Below are 22,478 nucleotides of genomic sequence, written 5' to 3'. Positions count from 1 at the left end.
AGCCCTCACTCAAGGCATGGGTGAAGTTACCCTGCACGGAGCGGCAGTTACAACCTTATCTGCCTTACTGGGCAAATTTGACTGCCCATTTTGTTTGTCTGCTGTCTTCTGTTATGTTACTTTGAGTCTGTCTCTTTGTGTCCTTCTGTGCCTCTTATTTGCTGTACGTCAGTGAGTCTGTTTGGTGTCTCTGTCTCTCTTTATCTGTATGTGGTGGTTTGTCTGCAGTAGGTTGACTCAGAGATGGGGGAGTTGGAAGTTTTCTCTTTCTGGGAGAATTTTGCTGCACTGTACAGTTTTCTTATACTCTCACTGGTTTTCTGAGATGACAAAGCGACTCTTAGAAATAAAGAGGAAGTGGCCCCACAGTTATCAGCTGAAAAAGCTCTTTTTTTTTATGTACTTCTAGTGTCAGTTCTAAACGAAAGGGGTTATATTCTCTCTTTCAGCGTTGGTGGTAGGCAAACCTTCAGCCTTGCAATTAACTTTCAGGCCTCTAGCCTTTCCTATCTCCCCCCCCAACCTCCCCATACCAAGCTTTTGTTTGATAAGACTCGACAATCATGATCATCACATAACAATCTTTAAAAATAAACTAAAAACAACATGTGGCTGGACATAATAGTTTAAATATTTCTTTTGTTATATACACATAAGGACTATTTCCAAAAGTTGTTTACCCTTCCTGTGGGTAAAAGTATAAGCTGATGTCTCAGTGAGGTTACTTACCTGTAACAGACGTTCTCTGTACACAGCAGAATGTCAGCTATATAGCAGCAAACACCAAAAAGTAAACAGGTGTGGAAATGGACAATTTTATTAAAAGAAACGCCCAACGGGGCCACATTTCACCCAAAAAGACTTCGTCAGGGGTAGAGCTGTTAAGCTAGACATTTGAATTAATTAAAAACATACAAATAATAAATCATATGAAAATTAATTTCAATATAACATAATTAATAGAAACTAATAGTACGATGGTAAATAAAACATGACATACCAAAATTATACCTAATCAATGGCTGATTTCATGAAACGGAATTTCAAAGGATCCCAAGATCACAAAAACGTTATTCACATAGGTATCCAGTAATTCTTAAATGATTTTGTTGTTTGAATTCTGTCTATTGATCTTCTTCAATATGATACTTCCACATTATATTGGTGACCTCAGCGGTGCTCATTGCTAAAGTTTTGAATATAGCAATGTACCCAACGCCCATCTCTTCACCGGTTCACCTGATAACTACTGTTGAATTATTTATACTTTATCAATTTGTTTCACTTATCTTTTTATATCAAACCCAGGGGTTCTGTTGTCCGACATGCATGTTTCGCTCAGAAGCGAGCTGTCTCGACATTCCCCCCAAGCTTCCATTAGCGCCAGCTCTGCTATTATTCCTCAGGACCAACCCCCTTCATATTGAAGAAGATAAATGATTTTGTTGTTTGAATTCTGTCTATTGAAGAATTATTGAATTCTATCTAGTGAAGAATTACTGGATACCTACGTGTATATCAAAATTATATAGCATGCCTAAGAAGAAACCACATTAACAAGTATATAAAACGTGCATCAATTATTCATATTGGCTTCCAATCAAAGAACGGATCATCTTCAAAATCTGCACCTTAGTCCACAAAATCATGTACGGCGTAGTCCCAGGATACATGACAGACCTTATAGACTTACCAATAAGAAGCAAAGTCAGATCGTCAAGATCCTACCTAAACCTACACTACCCAAATTGCAAAGGACTGAAATACAAAACAACTTACGCAGCCGGCTTCTCCTACATACGCGCACAACTATGGAATGAGCTCCCAAAAGCTGTGAAAACAATCCACAACCACTTGAACTTCAGGAAATCACTAAAAACCAACCTCTTCAAAAAGACTTACCCCAACGACCCCACGTAACGCTCTTCACCTACCAACACAGCATGATTGTGATCGAACAGGACATCACACAATCTTCATTCATTCCGACCCTCCACTTATACCTCATACGATCACTATACAACTTTGTATTTGTTATCCACCGACTGGGCAAACGCCTTTGACGGTACTATGTAAGCCACATTGAGCCTGCAAATAGGTGGGAAAATGTGGGGTACAAATGCAATAAATAAAATAAATAAATAAATATTGACAAAAAAGTGCAAAAGGTAACTGTGAAACCAATGGCCAACAAACCACCATCATTATAATTATTGTAAACAGGATCTTTTCCATGCAAAGAAGCAGAAATAGCGCCAAAAAGGACACTTACCTAAAGGAGAACTATTAGCAAATGTACAATATGATTCAGACCAGATAGGCTTTAAACGTCAGTCAGTCCCGTCTGCTTGTAAGCAGAAAGGAGGGCATTTTGGAATCCTGTTAGAGTATAACTTGCTGTGGGAGACACCCTGGGGCAAAGAGCGCAGGGCTTTCTGTTGTGTTGTGGTTCATCAAAATGAAAGATGAGGTCTCTTTCATAGCCTATAGTATAAGGCTTTTGTGGTTGGATGGGAAAACAGGTAGATACTACTTTGGAGAGGGGGATGAAAATGTCCTTGATGGTGAAGGTCAATAGCGAAACAGCAGTGGATGCTTTAGGTGGACTCTCAAAGGCCACACTACTTCACTAGAATAAGGCAGTTGGGTCGAGTAGCTGATGTAGGGTCGATATAGAGAGGAGGTGGAAGAAAATGGCCTTATTACCATTCTATTTCACTAGGCTCGTGGGTCGAGTACTGAAGTGAGTGATGTAGTGAAGAGGTGGAAGAAAAGGACCATAGCTCAAAGTAGTTCTCCAAATCTGCAATCAGATGATAATGCAGAGGAAGCCAGATCTATTAGATCACGAAGGCCAGAGTTGACACAGATGTGAAATCTAACAGAAGAGGACTCCAGAGGTGAATTATGAGGTATGGGTAATCGGAAGGGATTTTCATCCTTGATAGAGCACTGAAGGGAAAAAGCTTACAATTTGGAGGCACAGGAGATTCCAGGTTGGAGGTTTCCTTGATCTCATAAATGTTCTTCCTTTTGAATGGTTGACTGCATAGGGAAAGTAGATTCTTCTACTTGAGTCTAACAGAGCTTTCTTTCCTTGGGGAATTTGCAGGGTAGAAATGGGGTTTGCTGGATCTCTCAGCGATGATCTCAGAGGGAGAAGGAAAAACAAAGGTTATCTTGCTTAGTGGAATTCTTAACTTGTAGGATCTTGCAAAAAGGCATTGAGATTTGATATAAATGGAGAGGGCCTGTCTGTTTAAGGGAGGTCTTGGTGAGCAGGAAGAATGGAAGTTGTTTCTGTCCTACATCAAGAAATTGATATGAAATAATTATATATTCGCCTTTATGTTGCATTCTCATTGGAGTTGGCTTTTGTTGGCTGTGACTGGGATTTCCAGGTAACTAGGTGGCTTGGAGAGGTATAGAGGTGCATGCTTAAGGGATAGTGTAGCCACTTTGGTACCTCCTCTATATGGGAGCAGGTTGCTCCAGAGGGAACGAGTAAAAAAAAGCTTTGCGGCAGTGCTGACACAGCCCATTCAAAGTGAATGGGATGTATCAGCAGTAGCGCACCGCACCAGCTAGTGCGGCTTTGTAAACAGGGGGGGGGGGGGGGGTTAGTGTTTTATATACCTGTGAAGAAACAGTGTGATTTAAGCCTGTAAAATGTTTTGGATATTTTCCTGCATTATGTCTTGAAGTGTATTTGTCCTACTTGGCTAGCTGGTGGTGTTTCTCTGCTGTAAAACTGTTACAGAGAATGAATGCTCTTTTCTTTAATTTAACACAAACAAGAAGCAAGATGCAGTATATTTTTGTTGTGTTCTGGACTTTGATTGGCCTAGAGTTTGAAGCTAACTGGCAGTTACTAGTTTTGAGTTCAGTCCTAGCCAGGAAGAAAAGAGAGCAGGATCTCTTTGCTGAGGCTCAGTAGACAAGTAGTTATATGTCCTGATCTTCCCAGGTACTTTTTAGAAAGTAAACAAATGTTTAGTTAATTTTCTAATTGATCCATTTTTCAGTTACTTGTTAATGTTTGCTGCTTGCACTTTTTCTGTCTACTGTTCAATATTTTTATGAGAATAAACATATTTGTTTCCTCGCTGTGCTTGTCTGGACTGTTAAAGAATCCTGGTGGTTTGTGTGTTGGGTCTGTGAATGTTTTCTGGGAACTGTGGGGCTACTGGGAGTGTGGCTCAAGTAACCTAGAAATCACTGGGGATAATTTGAGAGTGGGAGACTCACACAGAGGCGGTTGTGACCCAGTCAGTGGGAAGAAGGTGCTAATGTACACAGTGGACCCAAGCTGTGTTGGGAATAGACCCTCTAAGTGGCCACGGGGTAACCCCAGGTGGGTGGCTAGGCATTTCGTGACAATACCAGTGAAGCAAAATAAGCAGGGGAACCACTGTGATGAACCTTGTGAATTAAAGTAAGGATTTTGAATTTGACCCTGAAATCAATGGGCAACCAGTGGAGCTGATTGAAGTGAGGCCTGAGGTGAGGCCTGATTGAAGCGGGATGCCCGGCAAAGTATATGGGCTGCAGTGTTTTGCCATGTCCCCTGCATAGATAACATTACAGTAGTCGTACCTATGTAAACAGCCTGTTGCATGAGGTTACTGAGAGGATAAAGCCCTGGTAGAAGGTCAGTGGGGGGGGGGGGGGGGGGGGGGAGTTTCCTGGAGGACCCTGGGTGAGGGAGAGGCGTGACCAGCAGAAGAAAAGAGGTGTTGATGCCCCTGTACAAGTCGTTGGTGAGGCCCCACCTGGAGTATTGTGTTCAGTTTTGGAGGCCGTATCTTGCTAAGGATGTAAAAAGAATTGAAGCGGTGCAAAGAAAGGCTACGAGGATGGTATGGGATTTACGTTACAAGACGTATGAGGAGAGACTTGCTGACCTGGACATGTATACCCTGGAGGAAAGGAGAAACAGGGATGATATGATACAGACGTTCAAATATTTGAAAGGTATTAATCCGCAAACGAACCTTTTCCGGAGATGGGAAGGCGGTAGAACGAGGGCATGAAATGAGATTGAAGGGGGGCAGACTTAAGAAAAATGTCAGGAAGTATTTTTTCACGGAGAGGGTGGTGGATGCTTGGAATGCCCTCCCGCGGGAGGTGGTGGAGAGGAAAACGGTAACGGAATTCAAACATGCGTGGGATAAACATAAAGGAATCCTGTTCAGAAGGAAGGGATCCTCAGGAGCTCAGCCTTGAATGGGTGGGTAGAGACGGTTGGGAGGCGGGGCTAGTGCTGGGCAGACTTATACGGTCTGTGCCAGGGCTGGTGGTTGGGAGGCAGGGCTGGTGGTTGGGAGGCGGGGATAGTACTGGGCGGACTTATACGGTCTGTGCCCTGAAAAAGACAGGTACAAATCAAGGTAAGGTATACACAAAAAACTAGCACATATGAGTTTATCTTGTTGGGCAGACTGGATGGACCGTGCAGGTCTTTTTCTGCCGTCATCTACTATGTTACTATGGATTGTCAGTTGGAAGGAGTGGACAAGGAGAGGTGTTGTAAATTCTGCATTCTTGTAGATACTCTGCCGAAATCAAGTCAAATTTATATTGGACTGTTATCCATTTCCATGATTTGAACTGTCTGAACTGCTGGTTGCAGAAGTTAATAAAAGTTGCAGTTGCTTTTATATAAATCACAGGACTGTGGAGTGATTTAATCTTGGAAAGTGCTGTGTGAATGAAGAGCTCTCAGGGGCCATTCTGACTAACTGCCAACTTATAGGAGAGTTGGAGCAGAGATTGAGTTCCTGGGAAGAGAAGAGGGTCTCCGACCCCAATAACCACTTAATTTTCCCACTGCACGTCAACTGTGAAAGGGTCCGAAGGTCCTCCCATTGAGGAGGCTCCCTGCCCGCTTGGACCGCAAACCAGAGGACACGCCAGGAAGGGGGCATTTCACCTAGAATGTAGAAAGGCATAGAACGGGGAACAAAGCACATCAATATCCATCAGATTGCAAATTGGTCTTAGCTTACGTAAGAAAAAGAAACCTATTTTAACAACTGAAGAAATCTGAGGGCCGAAGGATAAAGCTGAATCCAAAATGACACAGAGCTATCGAAAAGACGGAACGGGAACAATGTGCCTGTCAAACAAATAAGGAGTGACAGCTGGTGGTGTTAGTGATCCAGTAACCCAACAAGCCACTGTCTTTTCAGGGCTTAAGACTAAACGATGATCTTTCAGCCAACGTGCTACATGCTGTAAACAGTTCTGGAGTGGTTGTAAATTAATAGATTTTGGGTCAATTTAGTGAACTAAGAGAAAGTCATTAGTGCTACCAGACGCACGCAGCGCTGAACACCTGACATAGAGAGACAGTCCCTGCTCAATAGAGCTTACAATCTAAAAGTAATACAGACAGACAAGACAATTAAGGGCGATGTCAATTAAGATAATTAAGTCAATTAAGACAAGAGAGAGCATTGACCCTTGGGGAACCCCACATGTGAGGGGGGAGAGAGCTGAAGAAGATGATGGTTGAACCACCCAGAAGGATGCATTGCCCAAGAAAAGAAGCAAAGCAGTCCGAGACTATACCAGAGATGCAAAGTGAAGAAAGACGGTGTAATAGAAGGTCGTGATTGATGAGATCAAGAGCTGCTGATAGATCGAATGGAACAAGCAGAACAATTTTTCCCCGCTCTAAGTTTGGAGTTTGCTTAGTAAGGCAGTGATCACTGTTTCTGTACTGAAACCAGCACTAAATCCAGACTGATGTGGATGTAATGCACAAGTGGATTCGGCGTAGGCTAGAAGTTGATCATGTGTTCTGTGCCGCCCCCCCAAAAGCTGCCAGTCCAGGTGAATGCCTAGTCTTCTCTGATGGTTAAGCCAGCCCTGCGCTCTCTCTGTATCTTGACCTGTTTATTATTTTTTTCATGGCTGGCAGTGTTTGCAGATTAAATTCTAGACTTTTCTTTCTCTGACAGGAACTTGTCAGTTGAGCTTTTAGGTCTGCTGGAATGTCCTCTTTGTCCCTTATCCTTTCCTCAGGCTCAAACTGAACAGATTGTTGTCCTGCTGACATGGTGCCTGTGGGTAGTTTTTTGGGTGTGCTGGGCTGGGGATTTTTTCCTTGGTACATGGTGTACCAGGGGCGTAGCCAGACCTCGGCGGGAGGGGGGGCAGAGCCCGAGGTGGGGGGGGCACTGTTTAGTCACCTCCCCCCGCCGCCGACCCCCCCCCGCTCCCCGCTACCGCAAACCCAACCTCACTGCCGCTGCCACTTTGGACAGCAACCGCTGCCACCACCGCACGCCCGCCCCGCCGCCGCATTAGGTACCTTGTTTGCTGGCGGGGGTCCCCAATCCCCGCCAGCCGAAGAGTTTTCTTCAGCGCCGGTCGACTCCAACGCCTTCATTGTGGGATCATCTGTTTCTGACGCCTTACGTCCTGCACGGGGCTACATGCATGGTGCAGGACGTAAGGCGTCAGAAACAGATGATCTCACAACAAAGGCGCCGGAGTCGACCGGCGCTGAAGAAAACTCTTCGCCTGGCGGGGTTTGGGGACCCCTGGCAGCAAACAAGGTACCTGATGCGGCGGCGTGGTGGGGCGGGTGGCGGGGGGGCCAGATGTAGAGGGGGCCAGGGCGTAATCTGTGGGGGCCCATGCCCCCGTGGCCCCACGTAGCTACGCCCCTGTGGTGTACAAATACCTTACAATGAACAGTCACAGACCATGCAGAAACGCACTATACATGTATGTATTGATATGTGATATTTTGCATACAGGATTGGCTGTTGGAATATATTATGTTTCTGTTTCTGCAGGTACTACATGGGACACATTAGCCCGTCACATTGGTGTGAGCAGGTAAGGAGGTTATATACAGTTACATACAACACCCTCTGCCACAACCTCTAATTGTAGATTGAATGCCAGGCAACATAGGCACATATGAGGCAGGAGACGGCTGTCCTGGAAAAATCAAAAAGCTCCATGTTTTCCCTTGATTTTCCCTACTAAGCTTTGCAAGTCCAGGGTGTGGTAGGTTCCCAGTACCTGCCCATTGGTGGGGTGAGAGAGAAGGGGTAGGGTGTGTCAACAGATACATCACCCGGGAGTCCCAGCATCTGCTCATCAGGGAATGATGGAGTCATTTTTAGAAAATGGTTATAGAATACCGCCTAGGAAGATATGCGAGTAAATCCAAATTGCTGCCAATTAGAGCTAGTAATTGATAGTGCCCAATTATTGGTGCCAATTGGCTGTAATTAAATTCTGTGCGCAACTTTGAGTGCCATATATAGAATTCCCCTGTAGATCACAGCTGTGGCCGCATGGATGGTGGGTGCGTGTAAAGACTTCTCGGCTGTGAAGATGTGGACGGTGGGTGTGTGTAAAGAGTGCAAGGCTGTGGCTGTGAAGACGTGGGCAGTGGGTATGTGTAAAGAGTGCACAGCTGGGAAGACATGGACGGTGGGTATGTGTAAATATTGCATGGCTGTGAAGACATGGATGGTGTGTGTGTGTAAAGAGTGTATGGCTGTGAAGACGTGGATGGTGTGTGTGTGTAAAGAGCGTATGGCTGTGAAGACTTGGACTTTGGGTGCGTTTGACTGTGAAGACGTGGGTGGTGGGTGTGTGTAAACAGTACGCGGCTGTGAAGACGTGGACGGTGGATGCCTGTAAAGAGTGCAAGGCTGTGGCTGTGAAGACATGGGCAGTTGATATGTGTAAAGAGGGCACAGCTGGGAAGACGTGGACGGTGGGTATGTGTAAATAGTGCACAGTTGTGAAGACGTGAACGGTGTGTGTGTGTAAAGAGCGCAAGGCTGTGAAGACGTGGATGGTGGGTGTGTGTAAAGAGCGTATGGCTGTGAAGACGTGGACTGTGGGTGCGTGTGGCTCTGAAGACGTGGACGGTGGGTGCGTGTAAAGAGCATATGGCTGTGAAGACGTGGACGGTAGGAGTGCATAAAGACTGCACCTTTTTCTGTGTGATATGTGTGGAGATGTTCCAGGGCTGGAGGAAGAGTTGCATTGTATATTTGGTTTTCATGATATATGCAAATATTTGTATAGTGTTTGTGAACTAGTGGGGCCGGTACTGAGAGGGAGTGTGTTCTGTTTAATAAAGGTACATGTGCCTCCACGTTGCCTTTATAAAGCCGGTTTAAGAGAGGTGCCTTTTTGAACTTCTCAAATTACTCTTAATGAGGCAGTTTCCAAATGTGAGCCATTTACCTGGTATGAGCTGTATGAAACTTGTCATTCTGCTTGCTGGTTAAAGGATGTAGCTCTGGTTCTTGAGTTAGGCTGTCGGGTCCCATTGTCTTGTACTGACTGTAGCTGCTTTCAGGGCCAGTCCTAGGGTCTCTGGCGCCCCCCCTCAGCAGACTATGAGTTGGCGCCCCCCCCCCAATCTCCTTTCTCTCTTCTCCCACCCTGCCCCTGTCCAGCGATTCTCCTTCGCTCCATCCCCCGCCATACCGCGCTGCCCTTGGTACTTTAAATCTTTAATTTACCTCCGTTCCAGCAGCCACGTCATTTGAAAGCCTGCCCAGTCTCTAGCCTTCCTTCCCTCATGAGTTCGTTCCCTCAGAGTCCCGCCCTCGAGGAAATGACGTCAGAAGGCGGGACTGCGGAACGAACTAACGAAGGGAAGGAAGGCTAGAGACAGGGCAGGGCTTTCAAATGACGCGGCTGCTGGAACTGAGGTAAATTAAAGATTTAAAGCACCAAGGGTGGCACAGTATGGCGGCGCCCCCCTGCAGTGCTTACCCCGCTTACCGGGTTTGACTGGCCCTGGCTGCTTTTTTGATTTTTGCTACAATCCCCCCCCCCTCCCCAATCAAAAGCTGCGACCATGGGTGGCCCCCTGTCTGCCTAATGGCTGAGCCATCCCTATCACCCTGTATTTTGTTGTCTGTACATGGACAAGCAAATGAGGAAGAGGGTGACGAGATATTTGCCCTTCACATCTCTCCTCTCTTTGGACGGTTTAATATGAAAGTGTGTTGCCCATTTTCTGAGATTTGGGTGTCACTGTAGGTCCCTATGTCGCATGTTGTTTTTCAGAATATAATTCCTTCGTGATGAGCTTGGACGTATTAATGTGGTTCAGAAGGATTCTCGCCTTTCTTCTCTCCTGCAGGTTAAACTTCTCCGATATCCCCAATACAGCCCGGCTTCTGGTGCCAGATCTTGGTATCTTCCTGATATCTGCTGTCAGCCTGGGCCTCTGCAACCGACTGATACCAAAGAAAAGTTTTCTGACCCAATCCCAGATAGGGGAGTCCAGGGAGCCCTTGAAACAGGTGTGTTGTGTTTCTTCCTGCAATGTCTGGGAGGAGGATGTATCCCACTAAAGCAGCCACAGGCATTGTAACAGCTGACTGGGCGCTCTCTCACCACAGCGGGGGGGCAGAAGTTCTGGGTAGGGCAACAGCTGAGAGTCACAGGAAGTGGGGGGAGGGGGGCTCAGGGGTTATAACAGTGTGTCCCTCCTGCATACAGTACCTTGTAAATAGCAGATCTTCGCCTGCAGCGAGCAGTGACTGATACACACTATTTGCACCGGCCCCGCAGCCTTCCCTCTGATGTAGCCCCGCCTATGTGAAAACAGGAAGTTGCAGCAGAGGGAAGACTGTGGGGCCAACATGAGCAGTGTGTATTAGTTGCTGCTCGCTGACGGTGAAAACCTGCTATTTAAAAGGTATTCGGGGGAGGGGATGTTTAAAAGACCATATGGCATGCAGACAAGAGAGGGAGAGACCAAATCACTTGTGGGACAGGGTGGAGTTCTGCCCACCCAAAATTGGGTGTCTGGCTACGCCCCTGGAATAGCAGGAGAGAGAGATCCCTCTGGTACTGCCATATTACACCAGAATTCTTCAGCTTGTTATCCGCCAATTGCTCAGGGGTCTTCAGACACCAAGACACTTTGGAATGAACAAATTGCTTCCTTTTTAGTGCTGTGTTGTGGAGAGGGCGGACAGTGGTTGGGAGGCGGGGCTAGTGCTAGGCAGACTTCTACGGTGTGTGCCCTGAAAATGGCAGATACAAATCAAGGTCAGGTATACACAAAAAGTAGCACATATGAGTTTATCTTATTGGGCAGACTGGATGGACCGTGCAGGTCTTTTTCTGCCGTCATCTACTATGTTACTATCCTGGCCTCACAATCGTCCATTAACCCTCTCTTCAGCTGCCGATGAGGAAGGGAAAAATGTCTCAATGGAAGATTTAAAACAGAAGAGCGAGAGTAAATATTAAGAAGTATGACGTCCTTTTTTTGTTGTTTTGAGTAAAGGACGTCCAAAAAGAACGTCTTTGGAGTGGGTTTTTTTTTTCAGGTGAAGGACGTCCGAAAAGGACGTCCCTGACGACATTTTTTTTTCTTACAATTCTTTCCTTTGTCCCAACGAGAGGTGTAGACCTCCCGTTAGGTTTTCCACGGTAAGGGGATCGGAAAACGGTAGTGCAGCTCATTATAATAGCCTTTGGATCATCTGCATTCCATTTTCGTTAGCTGCTACCGTGATCAGAAAATGGCTCGGAGAAGCCTTTAGTGCATGCCACGGTTTACTACTTGCTCGCTAATGGCTCATTAAGTTTAGTGCATCTGGCCCTCTATTAGAGAGAAAAACCATTGGATATCCTCTGTCAGTCTCTGTGCAAATAACCACTCACTGTTAGAACAAAACACGCTAATGATTATGAACTCTTATCTTAAACTATTCTTGAAATATACTAACTGTGAAAACTTTCCTGAAGATCCCAGCACTTCAACTGCCCACCGTGGGCCCCGTAGTTATCTCTTGCTCTGCATTGAGGTCCAGTTAATTGAACTTTAAATATTAAGGCAACCACATGCTGTGAGAACAACATTTGAGTAGCTCTTGGTATAATGTTATGGAGATAGATATGGAACCAAGGGACCCCACAAACAAAATAGAGATGTAATATTTTTTTTTGTTACATTTGTACCCCGCGCGTTCCCACTCATGGCAGGCTTAATGTGGCTTACATGGGGCAATGGAGGGTTAAGTGACTTGCCCAGAGTCACAAGGAGCTGCCTGTGCCTGAAGTGGGAATCAAACTCAGTTCTCCAGGACCAAAGTCCAAAGTCCACCACCCTAACCACTAGGCCACTCCTCCACTGTTGCTACTATTTGAGATTCTACATGGAATGTTGCTATTCCACTAGAAGTCGGCCCTTGCAGATCACCAATGTGGCCGCGCAGGCTTCTGCTTCTGTGAGTCTGATGTCCTGCACGTACGTGCAGGACGTCAGACTCACAGAAAGAAGCCTGCACAGCCTTCTACATGGAATGTGGAATAGCAACATTCCATGTAGAATCTCCAAAAGTAGCAACATTCCATGTAGAATCTCCAATAGTATCTATTTTATTTTTGTTACATTTGTACCCTGCGCTTTCCCACTCATGGCAGGCTCAATGCGGCTTACATAGGGCAATGGAGGGTTAAGTGACTTGCCCAGAGTCACAAGGAGCTGCCTGTGCCTGAAGTGGGAATCAAACTCAGTTCCCCAGGACCAAAGTCCACCACCCTAACCACTAGGCCACTCCTCCACTGTCGCTACTATTTGAGATTCTACATGGAATGTTGCTATTCCACTAGCAACATTCCATGTAGAAGTCGGCCCTTGCAGATCACCAATGTGGCCGCGCAGGCTTCTGCTTCTGTGAGTCTGACGTCCTGCACATACGTGCAGGACGTCAGACTCACAGAAACAGAAGCCTGCGCAGCCTTCTACATGGAATGTTGCTAGTGGAATAGCAACATTCCATGTAGAATCTCCAATAGTAGCAACATTCCATGTAGAATCTCCAATAGTAGCAACAGAACCTCAAATAGTAGCAACATTCCATGTAGAATCTCCAATAGTATCTATTTTATTTTTGTTACATTTGTCCCCTGCGCTTTCCCACTCATGGCAGGCTCAATGCGGCTTACATGGGGCAATGGAGGGTTAAGTGACTTGCCCAGAGTCACAAGGAGCTGCCTGTGCCTGAAGTGGGAATCCAACTCAGTTCCTCAAGACCAAAGTCCACCACCCTAACCACTAGGCCACTCCTCCACTGTTGCTACTATTTGAGATTCTACATGGAATGTTGCTATTCCACTAGCAACATTCCATGTAGAAGTCGGCCCTTGCAGATCACCAATGTGGCCGCGCAGGCTTCTGCTTCTGTGAGTCAGAAACAGAAGCCTGCGCAGCCTTCTACATGGAATGTTGCTAGTGGAATAGCAACATTCCATGTAGAATCTCCAATAGTAGCAACATTCCATGTAGAATCTCCAATAGTAGCAACAGAACCTCAAATAGTAGCAACATTCCATGTAGAATCTCCAATTGTATCTATTTTATTTTTGTTACATTTGTACCCTGCGCTTTCCCACTCATGGCAGGCTCAATGCGGCTTACATGGGGCAATGGAGGGTTAAGTGACTTGCCCAGAGTCACAAGGAGCTGCCTGTGCCTGAAGTGGGAATCGAACTCAGTTCCTCAGGACCAAAGGCACCACCCTAACCACTAGGCCACTCCTCCACCATGCCATACTTTGTATTGTTTTAGAATATTTTTACTGCTGTAACTGTCTATTGCTCATGTTTGATCTATTCTTACTGTACTCTGCCTCGAGTGAATTCCTTCAAAAGGGAGGTAAATAAATCCTAATAAATAATTAAGTAAAGTAAGTAAGTGGATCCGATGGCTAAGGACTGGGACACAGTTAATGCTTGAGAAGCCCGGGATGTGTTCTTCTCTGAGCTGAACTTAATGGTAGGATGAGCTTTGTTGGTTGGCAACATATTCTTTTCCACAGCACAGAAATTGGGAGAGAGAGAAGAAAGTTGCTTTTTAAACTAGTGAGCTAGGAATCTGAGCACCACCCCAGGTCTTGCGTTTGCTTTGCAGAGCTGCTGCAGTGCAGGGTATTAGATGCCCCCTCAAGGCCCCCTGAGATTTCGATAAAACTCGCCAGTCCTGATCGCCTCCCAGAACAATCCTGTAAAAGTGAATGATTGGATAGCGAACATCGTAACTGTATTTAGTGTAATCCATGAGCTGTTTACCTGGGCAAATGGGTTCTCTGGAAAGCCCCCTCTCCCTGAGTGCTGGTTCTTTGATCTTTGTGTGCCTGTCGGGATTTTGCTTTGCTTCGACTGCAGCGGCTTGAAGCTGCTGCCCTGGGCGACTGCCTAGTCGTGCCTAATGGTTGAGATGGCTCTTTTTCTTCGTGTTGGCTCCCAAGGGTTGCCCTGTAGTTCTGCCCAAGGCCAAAGTTCTCTGTGTGCTGGACCCAAAACCTAATTTCTTCTTTCTCAGCCTGCCACTACACAGCTGGACAAGGCTAGCAACATCTGTGGCTGCCAGGACCCAGGGAAGAACATTTCCAGCTGCTTGGGAGGCCCTGCTTTGTTAACTTTCATTCACGGCTCGTTGCTGCAGAGCACTGGAGTTGGCCTTATTTATTTTTCCACATCAGCCTGTGTGGTGCTGTTCCATCCTTGTGCTGTCAGTTTCTAAAAGCTTCCTGTCTTCCCCGAATTGTGTGCGCTGCTCTTAAGTTAGGACTGGGATACAGGACCCATGTGCTGAAACTTATCTCTGGGTCTTGTGACAGGGAGCAGGTGGAGAATGTCCAGTCAGCGCTCTGGTACTTTCCAGCAGCAGCAGCCGGAGCCTCTTCGGAGTGGGGGGTGGGGATTTCAGAGAGGCCACGGCTCTGGGACCATGTTTCAGGGCTCAGCCTTCTCTAGATCCTTCTGTTACATGTCACTTTTTTTAAGTGTTCTGCACGCATGTAACCTCTAACCCCCGATATTTAAAATTATTTAACCATCCAGGAACAGCTCCTGGCAGGTTAAATAGAGTTTAAGTGCTTAACTGGTGATATTCAGCGGGAGATAAATGTCCCAGTTAGTGGCGGATATTCAGCTTTTGTTGAGCAGTTAAAATAGGCCTATTTCTGACTGCTAAAAAGTTAACCGGTTAGCGCTGAATATCGCATAACCAGTTAACCTTTTAGTGGCCCAAATAAACCTGGATATTCAACTCCGGTCACCAGAATTGACCCAGCATTGAATATCCGGGGTTTAATACCAGCAGCAGACAGCAAATGCGCTGCCCATTGCTGGCTGACGATCAGGCTGTAACAGTCCAGGTGACCCTCTGTGTCACGTTCACTAGTGGTGTGACTTCAGGGCTGCTTGGATTGATGCTTCTGAATTTGTGTCTGACCCCTTCCCTCTGCTAATTAACACGGCCCTTCCAGCTCCTGGCTATTTCTGTCACCCTACACTCTCTGTAAAGGAAGCTCCAGTCCTCTTGTGAGGAGGAGTGTGCAACACCTCTGCACCAGAAAGAAATTGGTGTGGATCCTTCACCTGGTGTGTCGGAACTCACATGGTAGTGCCGAGAGCATTCCCCACTCCATTCATCCTTGGCAAGGACTGGGCTTGTGAAACCTGATCAAGAACATGTGGTCTGGATCAGAGCCGCTAGAATCCTCCAGCCTGCCAAAACCCTGTGAATTCAGTGCTCGTTTGTGTACACAAGTATGAGACGAGCTGCGTGTGCCTTGTTGTGTGTATGTGAGTGCGAGCCAGTGTGAGTGCATTTTCTATGTGTGCACATGTGCTTTGTGTGTGTGAACAAGACCGGGTGCATGTGCTTCATGTGTGTACATGAGTATGAGACTGCTTGTGTTCTTCGTGTATGTGAGGACGAGTCAGCGCATGTGCGCTTCATGTGTATGTGAGTACGAGTCAGTGCACATACAGTTCGTGTGTGTATGTGAGTATGAGCTAGTGAACATGCGCTATGTGTGTTTGCACATGAGTACAAGACTGGGCACGTGCGCTTCGTGTGTATATGTCGGTACTAGACAGGGTGCATGTACTTTATGTGTGTACATGAGTATGAGACTGGACACGTGCGCTTCATGTGTATGCTTGGGTACGAGACTAGGTGCGTGTATTGTGTGTGCGTGAGTATGAGACTGGGCGCACGTGCTTTGTGCGTATGAGACTGGGCGCACGTGCTTTGTGCATGAGTATGAGACTGGGCGCACGAGCTTTGTGCGTGAGTATGAGACTGGGCGCATGTGCTTTGTGCTTTAGTATGAGACTGGGCGCAGGAGCTTTGCGCGTGAGTATGAGACTGGGCGCACGTGCTTTGAGCGTATGAGACGGCACACATGCTTTGTGTGTTAATATGAGACTGGGCGCACGTGCTTTGTGCGTGAGTATGAGACTGGGCGCACAAGCTTTGTGCGTATGAGACTGGGCGCACGAGCTTTGTATGTGAGTATGAGAGTATAAATCCTGTGTGTGTCTGCATGGGGGTGGATGTGAGTTCTCTCACACTTTCCTTACACAGATCTCCAGTCATTTCCCAGCACACCTTGAGGGATTTTATAACAGGACACCTGGGTACATGTGTGGTGCCAAGTTTGTAAAGGCAAAGTATGTGCCCATACACTAGCCCAGAGAAAGTAAAAGGGGTGGGGGGTCTATGTACCCTGTCCTGAGGCAGCTGTTATTATGTGCATATACATGCTAGAAAGAAGAGACACATATATATTATGCACATAAACATGCAGTCTCTGCCCCCTGGGAATGTTCCATGCACGTATCGCATACATTAACATGCAGTCTCCTCCCCCTGGGAATGTTCCGTGCATGTATTGCATGCATAAACGTGCAGTCTCTGCCCCCTGGGAATGTTCCATGCATGTATCGCATACATAAACGTGCAGTCTCCGCCCCCTGGGAATGTTCCATGCATGTATCGCATACATAAACGTGCAGTCTCCGCCCCCTGGGAATGTTCCATGCACGTATCGCATACATAAACGTGCAGTCTCCGCCCCCCTGGGAATGTTCCATCCATGTATCGCATACATAAATGTGCAGTCTCCGCCCCCTGGGAATGTTCCATGTACGTATCGCATACATAAACGTGCAGTCTCCCCCCCCCCCCCCCCCCCCCGGGAGTGTTCCATGCACGTATCGCATACATAAACGTGCAGTCTCCGCCCCCCCCCCCGGGAATGTTACGTGCACGTATCGCATACATAAACGTGGAGTAATACTGTGTGTCTGTGTCCTCGCTTGAACACACAAGTTTGTAAAATGTTGCTTTACACATTTAACTCCCATAAAATTCCTGAAAGAAGTCACCTGTACCTAGAGAATGACATGGGGACAAAATTTGTCCCCATCCCCATGGGCTTGTTCTCATCTGCAGAAGCCTCGAGCACTTATGATTTTATATTTAAATCTTTTAAGTATAAAAATTGGGAACAATATTCTGTGCAACTGTTTATACGTCACAAACAGAAAACAATAATAACAATGAGCAACTTTAATAACCCCTCCTACCACCACCAGATCCTCTACCCTTCCAACCCAACAGCTGACTTCTACTACCCCAAGGAATTCCTAATCCACCCTGTTAAAATGTCCAGGGTACAAAATGCAATCCGTTCTCTGTGCCCTAGCGGAGGAGAAATATGTCCTATGAAGCACTGTTATGATCAATCTCAGGATTCAGTCTGGCTCTCCTGCCTTCCACAGTCCTTCCTGCAATGGAAAACGTCTTCTCAGAATATGTGCTGGTAGCAGGAATACACAGGATCCCCCGTGCAAATTTTGCCAGTCGTGGCCATCAATGTTTTCTTGTTTTCCACATCTGCATCACTCAAACATAACTAATTGTCCATTTCATTAATAGACTTAAAAGTAGAGCATGACATAGGGACAAAGTTATTCCCCACCCCATCGCTGCGTGCTCTGACCCCATCCCTGCAGTTACTGCGGGTCCCCATCTCCGTCTTTCTCTACCTGTTCTTCAGGACTGACCTGGGGGATGGTTTGTAGGATTTTGCGAGTGAGTTAAAGTCTGAGCTCACTGGCCCTTCTCCAGGCAATATCATTAAACCTCTTTACTTATCTAAGTGATATGTCATTACCACAATCGTACTGTCTCTAGTGAACCAGAGAGAGAGAGAGAGGACGAATACCCGAAGGCAGGCCAGACTCCCATGGGCTCTTTTCCAAGCTGAAGCCTACTGCGGTCAAACAGAGAGTGTGGGGCAGGTTCAGAGAGAGGAGGCTGCAGTGGGGGCCCTGGCAGCGGTCTGTCTGTAAGGTGGGGGAGGGGGGACATGCACTGCTCTGCGTGCAGGGCCTTACATCAACTAATGGATATAATGACTGATTGATTGATTTAAATGTGGCTTGGTGGTGGGGCAGCAGGCAGATGTGCTGCTCACAGGGCACCTGCTAGTGAAACCTTTAATTCTTTTAATTAATGTTTCAACTGGTTGTATTTCGCCTTAAGCTCTTTAAGGAAAGGTGAGCCATCGATCAGTCTGTCAGTTGTTATTTATTGATTGATTGAATGCGTGCTTCCTTGAGCTGGCAGGGCTGGCACACAGAGACTAGTCTTGCTGTAGCAGCACAACTCCAGCCAGGGCCGGTCTTAGGCAGGGGCGACGGGTGCGGTCGCACAGGGCCCCGCGTTCCTAGGGGCCCCACATCTCTGGCATGTCTGTCCTTCTGTCTCGGAACACATCCCTGCTCCGTACTTTAATGTGCATCCAGATCCTCTTCGCTGCTGCGTCCCACCTCCCTTTTGATGTCACTTCCTGTTTCCTCAAGGGCGTGGGATGCAACAGCGAGGAGACTCTGGGCTCGGCAGCTGAAGGGATATGAAAATCGCTGCCACCGTCTGCCGTTCTCTACTGAAACATGGTGGATGCACATGAAGGTATGGGGTAAGGTGGGGTTCTGAGAGCTTTAAACCTCCTTTTACATGGCTTATGGTGGCGGGCAGGAGGGGCCCACTGAACTGGTTTGCGTAGGGCCCCACTGTTGCCAAGACCAGCCCTGACTCCAGCTCTGCCGCTTTGAGATCTTTTGCTCTGCTCTGATTTATTTATGTACTAGCCATTGAGCCCGTAAAAACGGGCTGGTATTGGGATTTTCCTTCCCCCCCCCCCTCGCGAGGTCGCCACCCCTCCACCCGGCCCGGGCCCTCTCTTCGCTTCTGAACTTACACATCCATTTGCCGAACGCAGCAAGAGCAAGGCACATCAGCTGAGCTGCCGTGGGCCCTTCCTTCTCTGCCTGTGGCCCCGCCCTCCTGTGACGTAACGTCTGCGAGGGCGGGACACAGGCAGAGAAGGAAGGGGCAGCTCAGCTGATGTGCGTTGCTGCGTTCGGCGAATGGATGTGTAAGTTCAGAAGGGAAGAGAGGGCCGGGCCGGGTGAAGAGGTGGTGGTGGCGACTCCGAGTGGGGGGGGTGAGGGGGGAGCAGCGGCGCAGTTTCCCTCTCTGTCCCGCCCCCCCGTCATCACGTATTGACGCGGGGGCGGGACAGAGAGGGAAGGCTCTACTGCGCATTTGTGAGTGAGTCGGTCACTCGCCGTTTATGTGTTTGATTTATTTGTTGCATTTGTATCCCACATTTTCCCACCTATTTGCAGGCTCAATGTGGCTTACATTGTTCCTTCATGGCGATCGCCATTTCCGGAGTGAGAGATACAAGTGGTATTGCGTTAGAGATCATGATTGGCATAGTATATTAAACAGTCAAGTATAAAGAGTTTATGTTTATGTCCATTGCTTGACTTTCATATGTAGCGTTTTTAGAACATAACTGTTTAACTCTCTGATAGAATTGAACTGGAAAAGCTTTTAACCGTTCCAGTTTTGACACCTCTCTGGCCTATTTCTGTGGTCTATCTCTCTTGCCTTTTGTTGGATATGAGGAATTTTGTTAAGACTGAGTCATTTTCTTGGGTTTGTGTTAGGAGATTTAATCCTTGTGGTTCGGCCAGGAGGGTACAGGGTCTCAATCTGATGGGTGTGTCCAGCATTCAGAGCCCACACCTGGCTTTTGATCTTCACAAAAGGACTGAGGAAGAAACATTTTCTGGTGGTTTCTGGGCGAAGGGAAGTGGGGAGACAGACTAGGGCAGTGGTTTCCAAACCGAGTCCTGGAGGCACCCCAGCCAGACAGGTTTTTGAGGATGTCCACAATGAATATTCATGAGAGAGATTTGTATGCATTGGACATAGTGCATGCAAATCTCTCTCATGATTATTCATTGTGGATATCCTGAAACCCTGACTAGCTGGGGTTTCTCCAGGACCAGGTTTGGAACCCACTGGACTAGGGGTTTAATGGTCACCATAAAGTAACACATTGCACTACTGAGTGATTGTGTATCTATCATTATAATTCTTGTATGCTGTTATATTCCTGTGCCAAGCAGTGGCGTAGCAAGGGCGGGGCGGTGGGGGCGGTCCGCCCCGGGTGCTGGAACATGCAGAGAGCAGCTGCGCGCCTGTCAGCTCTGCTGGTTCCCTGCTCCCTCTGCCACGGAACAGGTTACTTCCTGTTCTGGGGCAGAGGGAGCCAGTGGAGCCGACAGGCGCGCGGCTGCTCTCTGCACCCTCCAACAGCCAAGAATGCACCCGGGGAGGGGGGTGTCATTGCGCCGGGGGGGGCGATGTCATGCTGCACCCTGGGGGCACGGACGCCGCTGCACCCGGGGGGGGGGGGGGGGGTGTGCAGCAGCGATCCGCCCCGGGTGGCAGCCGACCTAGGATCGCCACTGGTACCAAGGTTTGCATGTATGCTTCTTTCCCCTATCTTGTACTGAGTTCCATTTCTCTTGTATGTGATATTGTAAGCTGCCTTGTTGTATTATTAGGAAAGGTGATATATCAAACAGAATAAACCATTGACTTTCAGCAGGGATGACCTGGTTACCCCGGTTAGAGCCTCTGAATGAGAACCCACGTGCACCTTAACCAGTCAGATCTCAGTTGTTAATTACTGTTGTGATTTAGATTTTACCTGTCAGAGATACCATTTTTATGGTTTGTGAATGCGCAAGTCAGAAAATTCATTTCGCCCTTTTCAGTGCTTGAGAATCATAAACTAATGTTCATGCAACAGGAAGTGGTGCTGATGGGCTGTGAGAAAGATAAGTCCGGACGTGGGTACGGAACAGGAACCGCTGCCCTCGCTCTCTCCATCAAATAGTCCTTGTGTCTCTTCCTCTCTGTGGCTCTCTCCGTAGCAGAGTGTGGGGACAAGAAAGAACCGGGGGGGGGGGGGGGGGGGGGGGGGGGGGAGGTGTTGATGCCAGGTACTGGTCAAGCAAGAGCAAAAAAAAAAAAAAATCACCCCTCCCCCCCCCATCCTCAGGTGGTTCAAGTTTCCTACCAGTTCCTCTCTGTGTCGCCCAGTTCAGCCCTATCTCCTGGCACTCAGGAATCATGCAGAAATGCCTCGTTTGGTGGGGGTGGGGGGGTTCTTCTTTTCTCCTGCCTTTCTGGTTCTCAGTTGTAAGGGTGAAGGCACATTCAGGAACCCCAAAGCTACCAGCAACATGCTCTCCCCGTTCTCCCAGAGATACATCTGAAACCCTGCCCCCTCCTGTACCAGTCCCGAGTGACCTCCCAGCAGTTGATTATTTGCTTAGATGTAAGTTTTATATAGCTGACTTTTGACTGAATTGGCCGGCAATGCAGCAAGTCTGGTACAAACTTAGCCTGGAAGCCCTCTGGGGACAGGGAAATATAGCTACTGTACTTGAATTCAAGTCGCCTTGAACAACCACTGAAAAGGTCTGAGCTAAATCCAACTATATTTTCCTCTAAGGAGGGGCCGTTATGATAAAGAACTCAGAGCATCCTGTAACCTCTTGTCACCAGTTCAAATCTGACCCTGGAAAAAAGGAGACCTGTGCAGTGAGTTAGTGGTTTGGTGCAGTTCCAAGAGGACATGTGTCCACACCCCTTAAACATGATAATATTGGCAGTCTCGGCAGAGAGACCAAAGGTGGCACAGACATGATCACCCAGTGACCTCCTCACCCCTAGGTCCTGTCCCCCCAGAGCAGGACTGACGCAGCTTAGGAGAAATTTGTAGCTGTCACTGCCTATGCTGTATCTGTTCTGTTGTGGCCCTGCATGCCTGTGTGTGTTTGCTGTGCCAAGGCAGTGGGCACAGGTGTGAAACTTGAACTACTGCTTGAACGGAATGCTCGTTATAATACATTTGCATAGGAGTCTTGGTAGCTGCTACGGCAAATGGTGAAAGGAAAAGGGAAATGGGACTTGATATCAGTGGCGTACCAAGGGAGGGCGGTGGGGGCCATCCGCCCCAGGTGCACGCCACCGGGGGGGTGCCACGCGCCTGTCGGCTTTTCGTTTTCATGCTCCCTTTGCCCCGGAACAGGTTACTTCCTGTTCCGGGGCAGAGGGAGCATGAAAACGAAGAGCCGGCAGGCGTGCGGCACCCCCCCCCCCGGGGGAGGGGCTCTTTCACCGGGGATCGGGGGTTCTTTCGCCTGGGGGGGCGTCGCGCTGTTCCGGGGGGGGGGGGCGCTGCACCCGGGGGCCGGGGCACATCTGCGATCCCCCCCCCCCCGGGTGTCAGCCCCCC

The 22,478-nt window shown here is 47.8% G+C and overlaps 1 protein-coding gene across 1 annotated transcript in view; it reads left to right on the top strand.

The window, feature by feature from the left end:
• The window catches only part of PIEZO1 (piezo type mechanosensitive ion channel component 1), a gene marked incomplete in the record, with an annotated part of 321,245 nt that overhangs the window by 119,622 nt on the left and 179,145 nt on the right, over positions 1–22,478 (top strand). The window contains 2 exon segments of the mRNA XM_030204591.1: positions 7,809–7,851; positions 10,136–10,298. Coding sequence (XP_030060451.1) covers positions 7,809–7,851; positions 10,136–10,298 — 206 coding nt within the window.

The sequence above is a fragment of the Microcaecilia unicolor genome, chromosome 5 (assembly GCF_901765095.1).
Source record: "Microcaecilia unicolor chromosome 5, aMicUni1.1, whole genome shotgun sequence".
Taxonomy (NCBI): domain Eukaryota; kingdom Metazoa; phylum Chordata; class Amphibia; order Gymnophiona; family Siphonopidae; genus Microcaecilia; species Microcaecilia unicolor.
The sequence above is the reverse complement of the archived record's forward strand: the minus strand, read 5'-3'. Positions and strand labels throughout refer to the sequence as shown.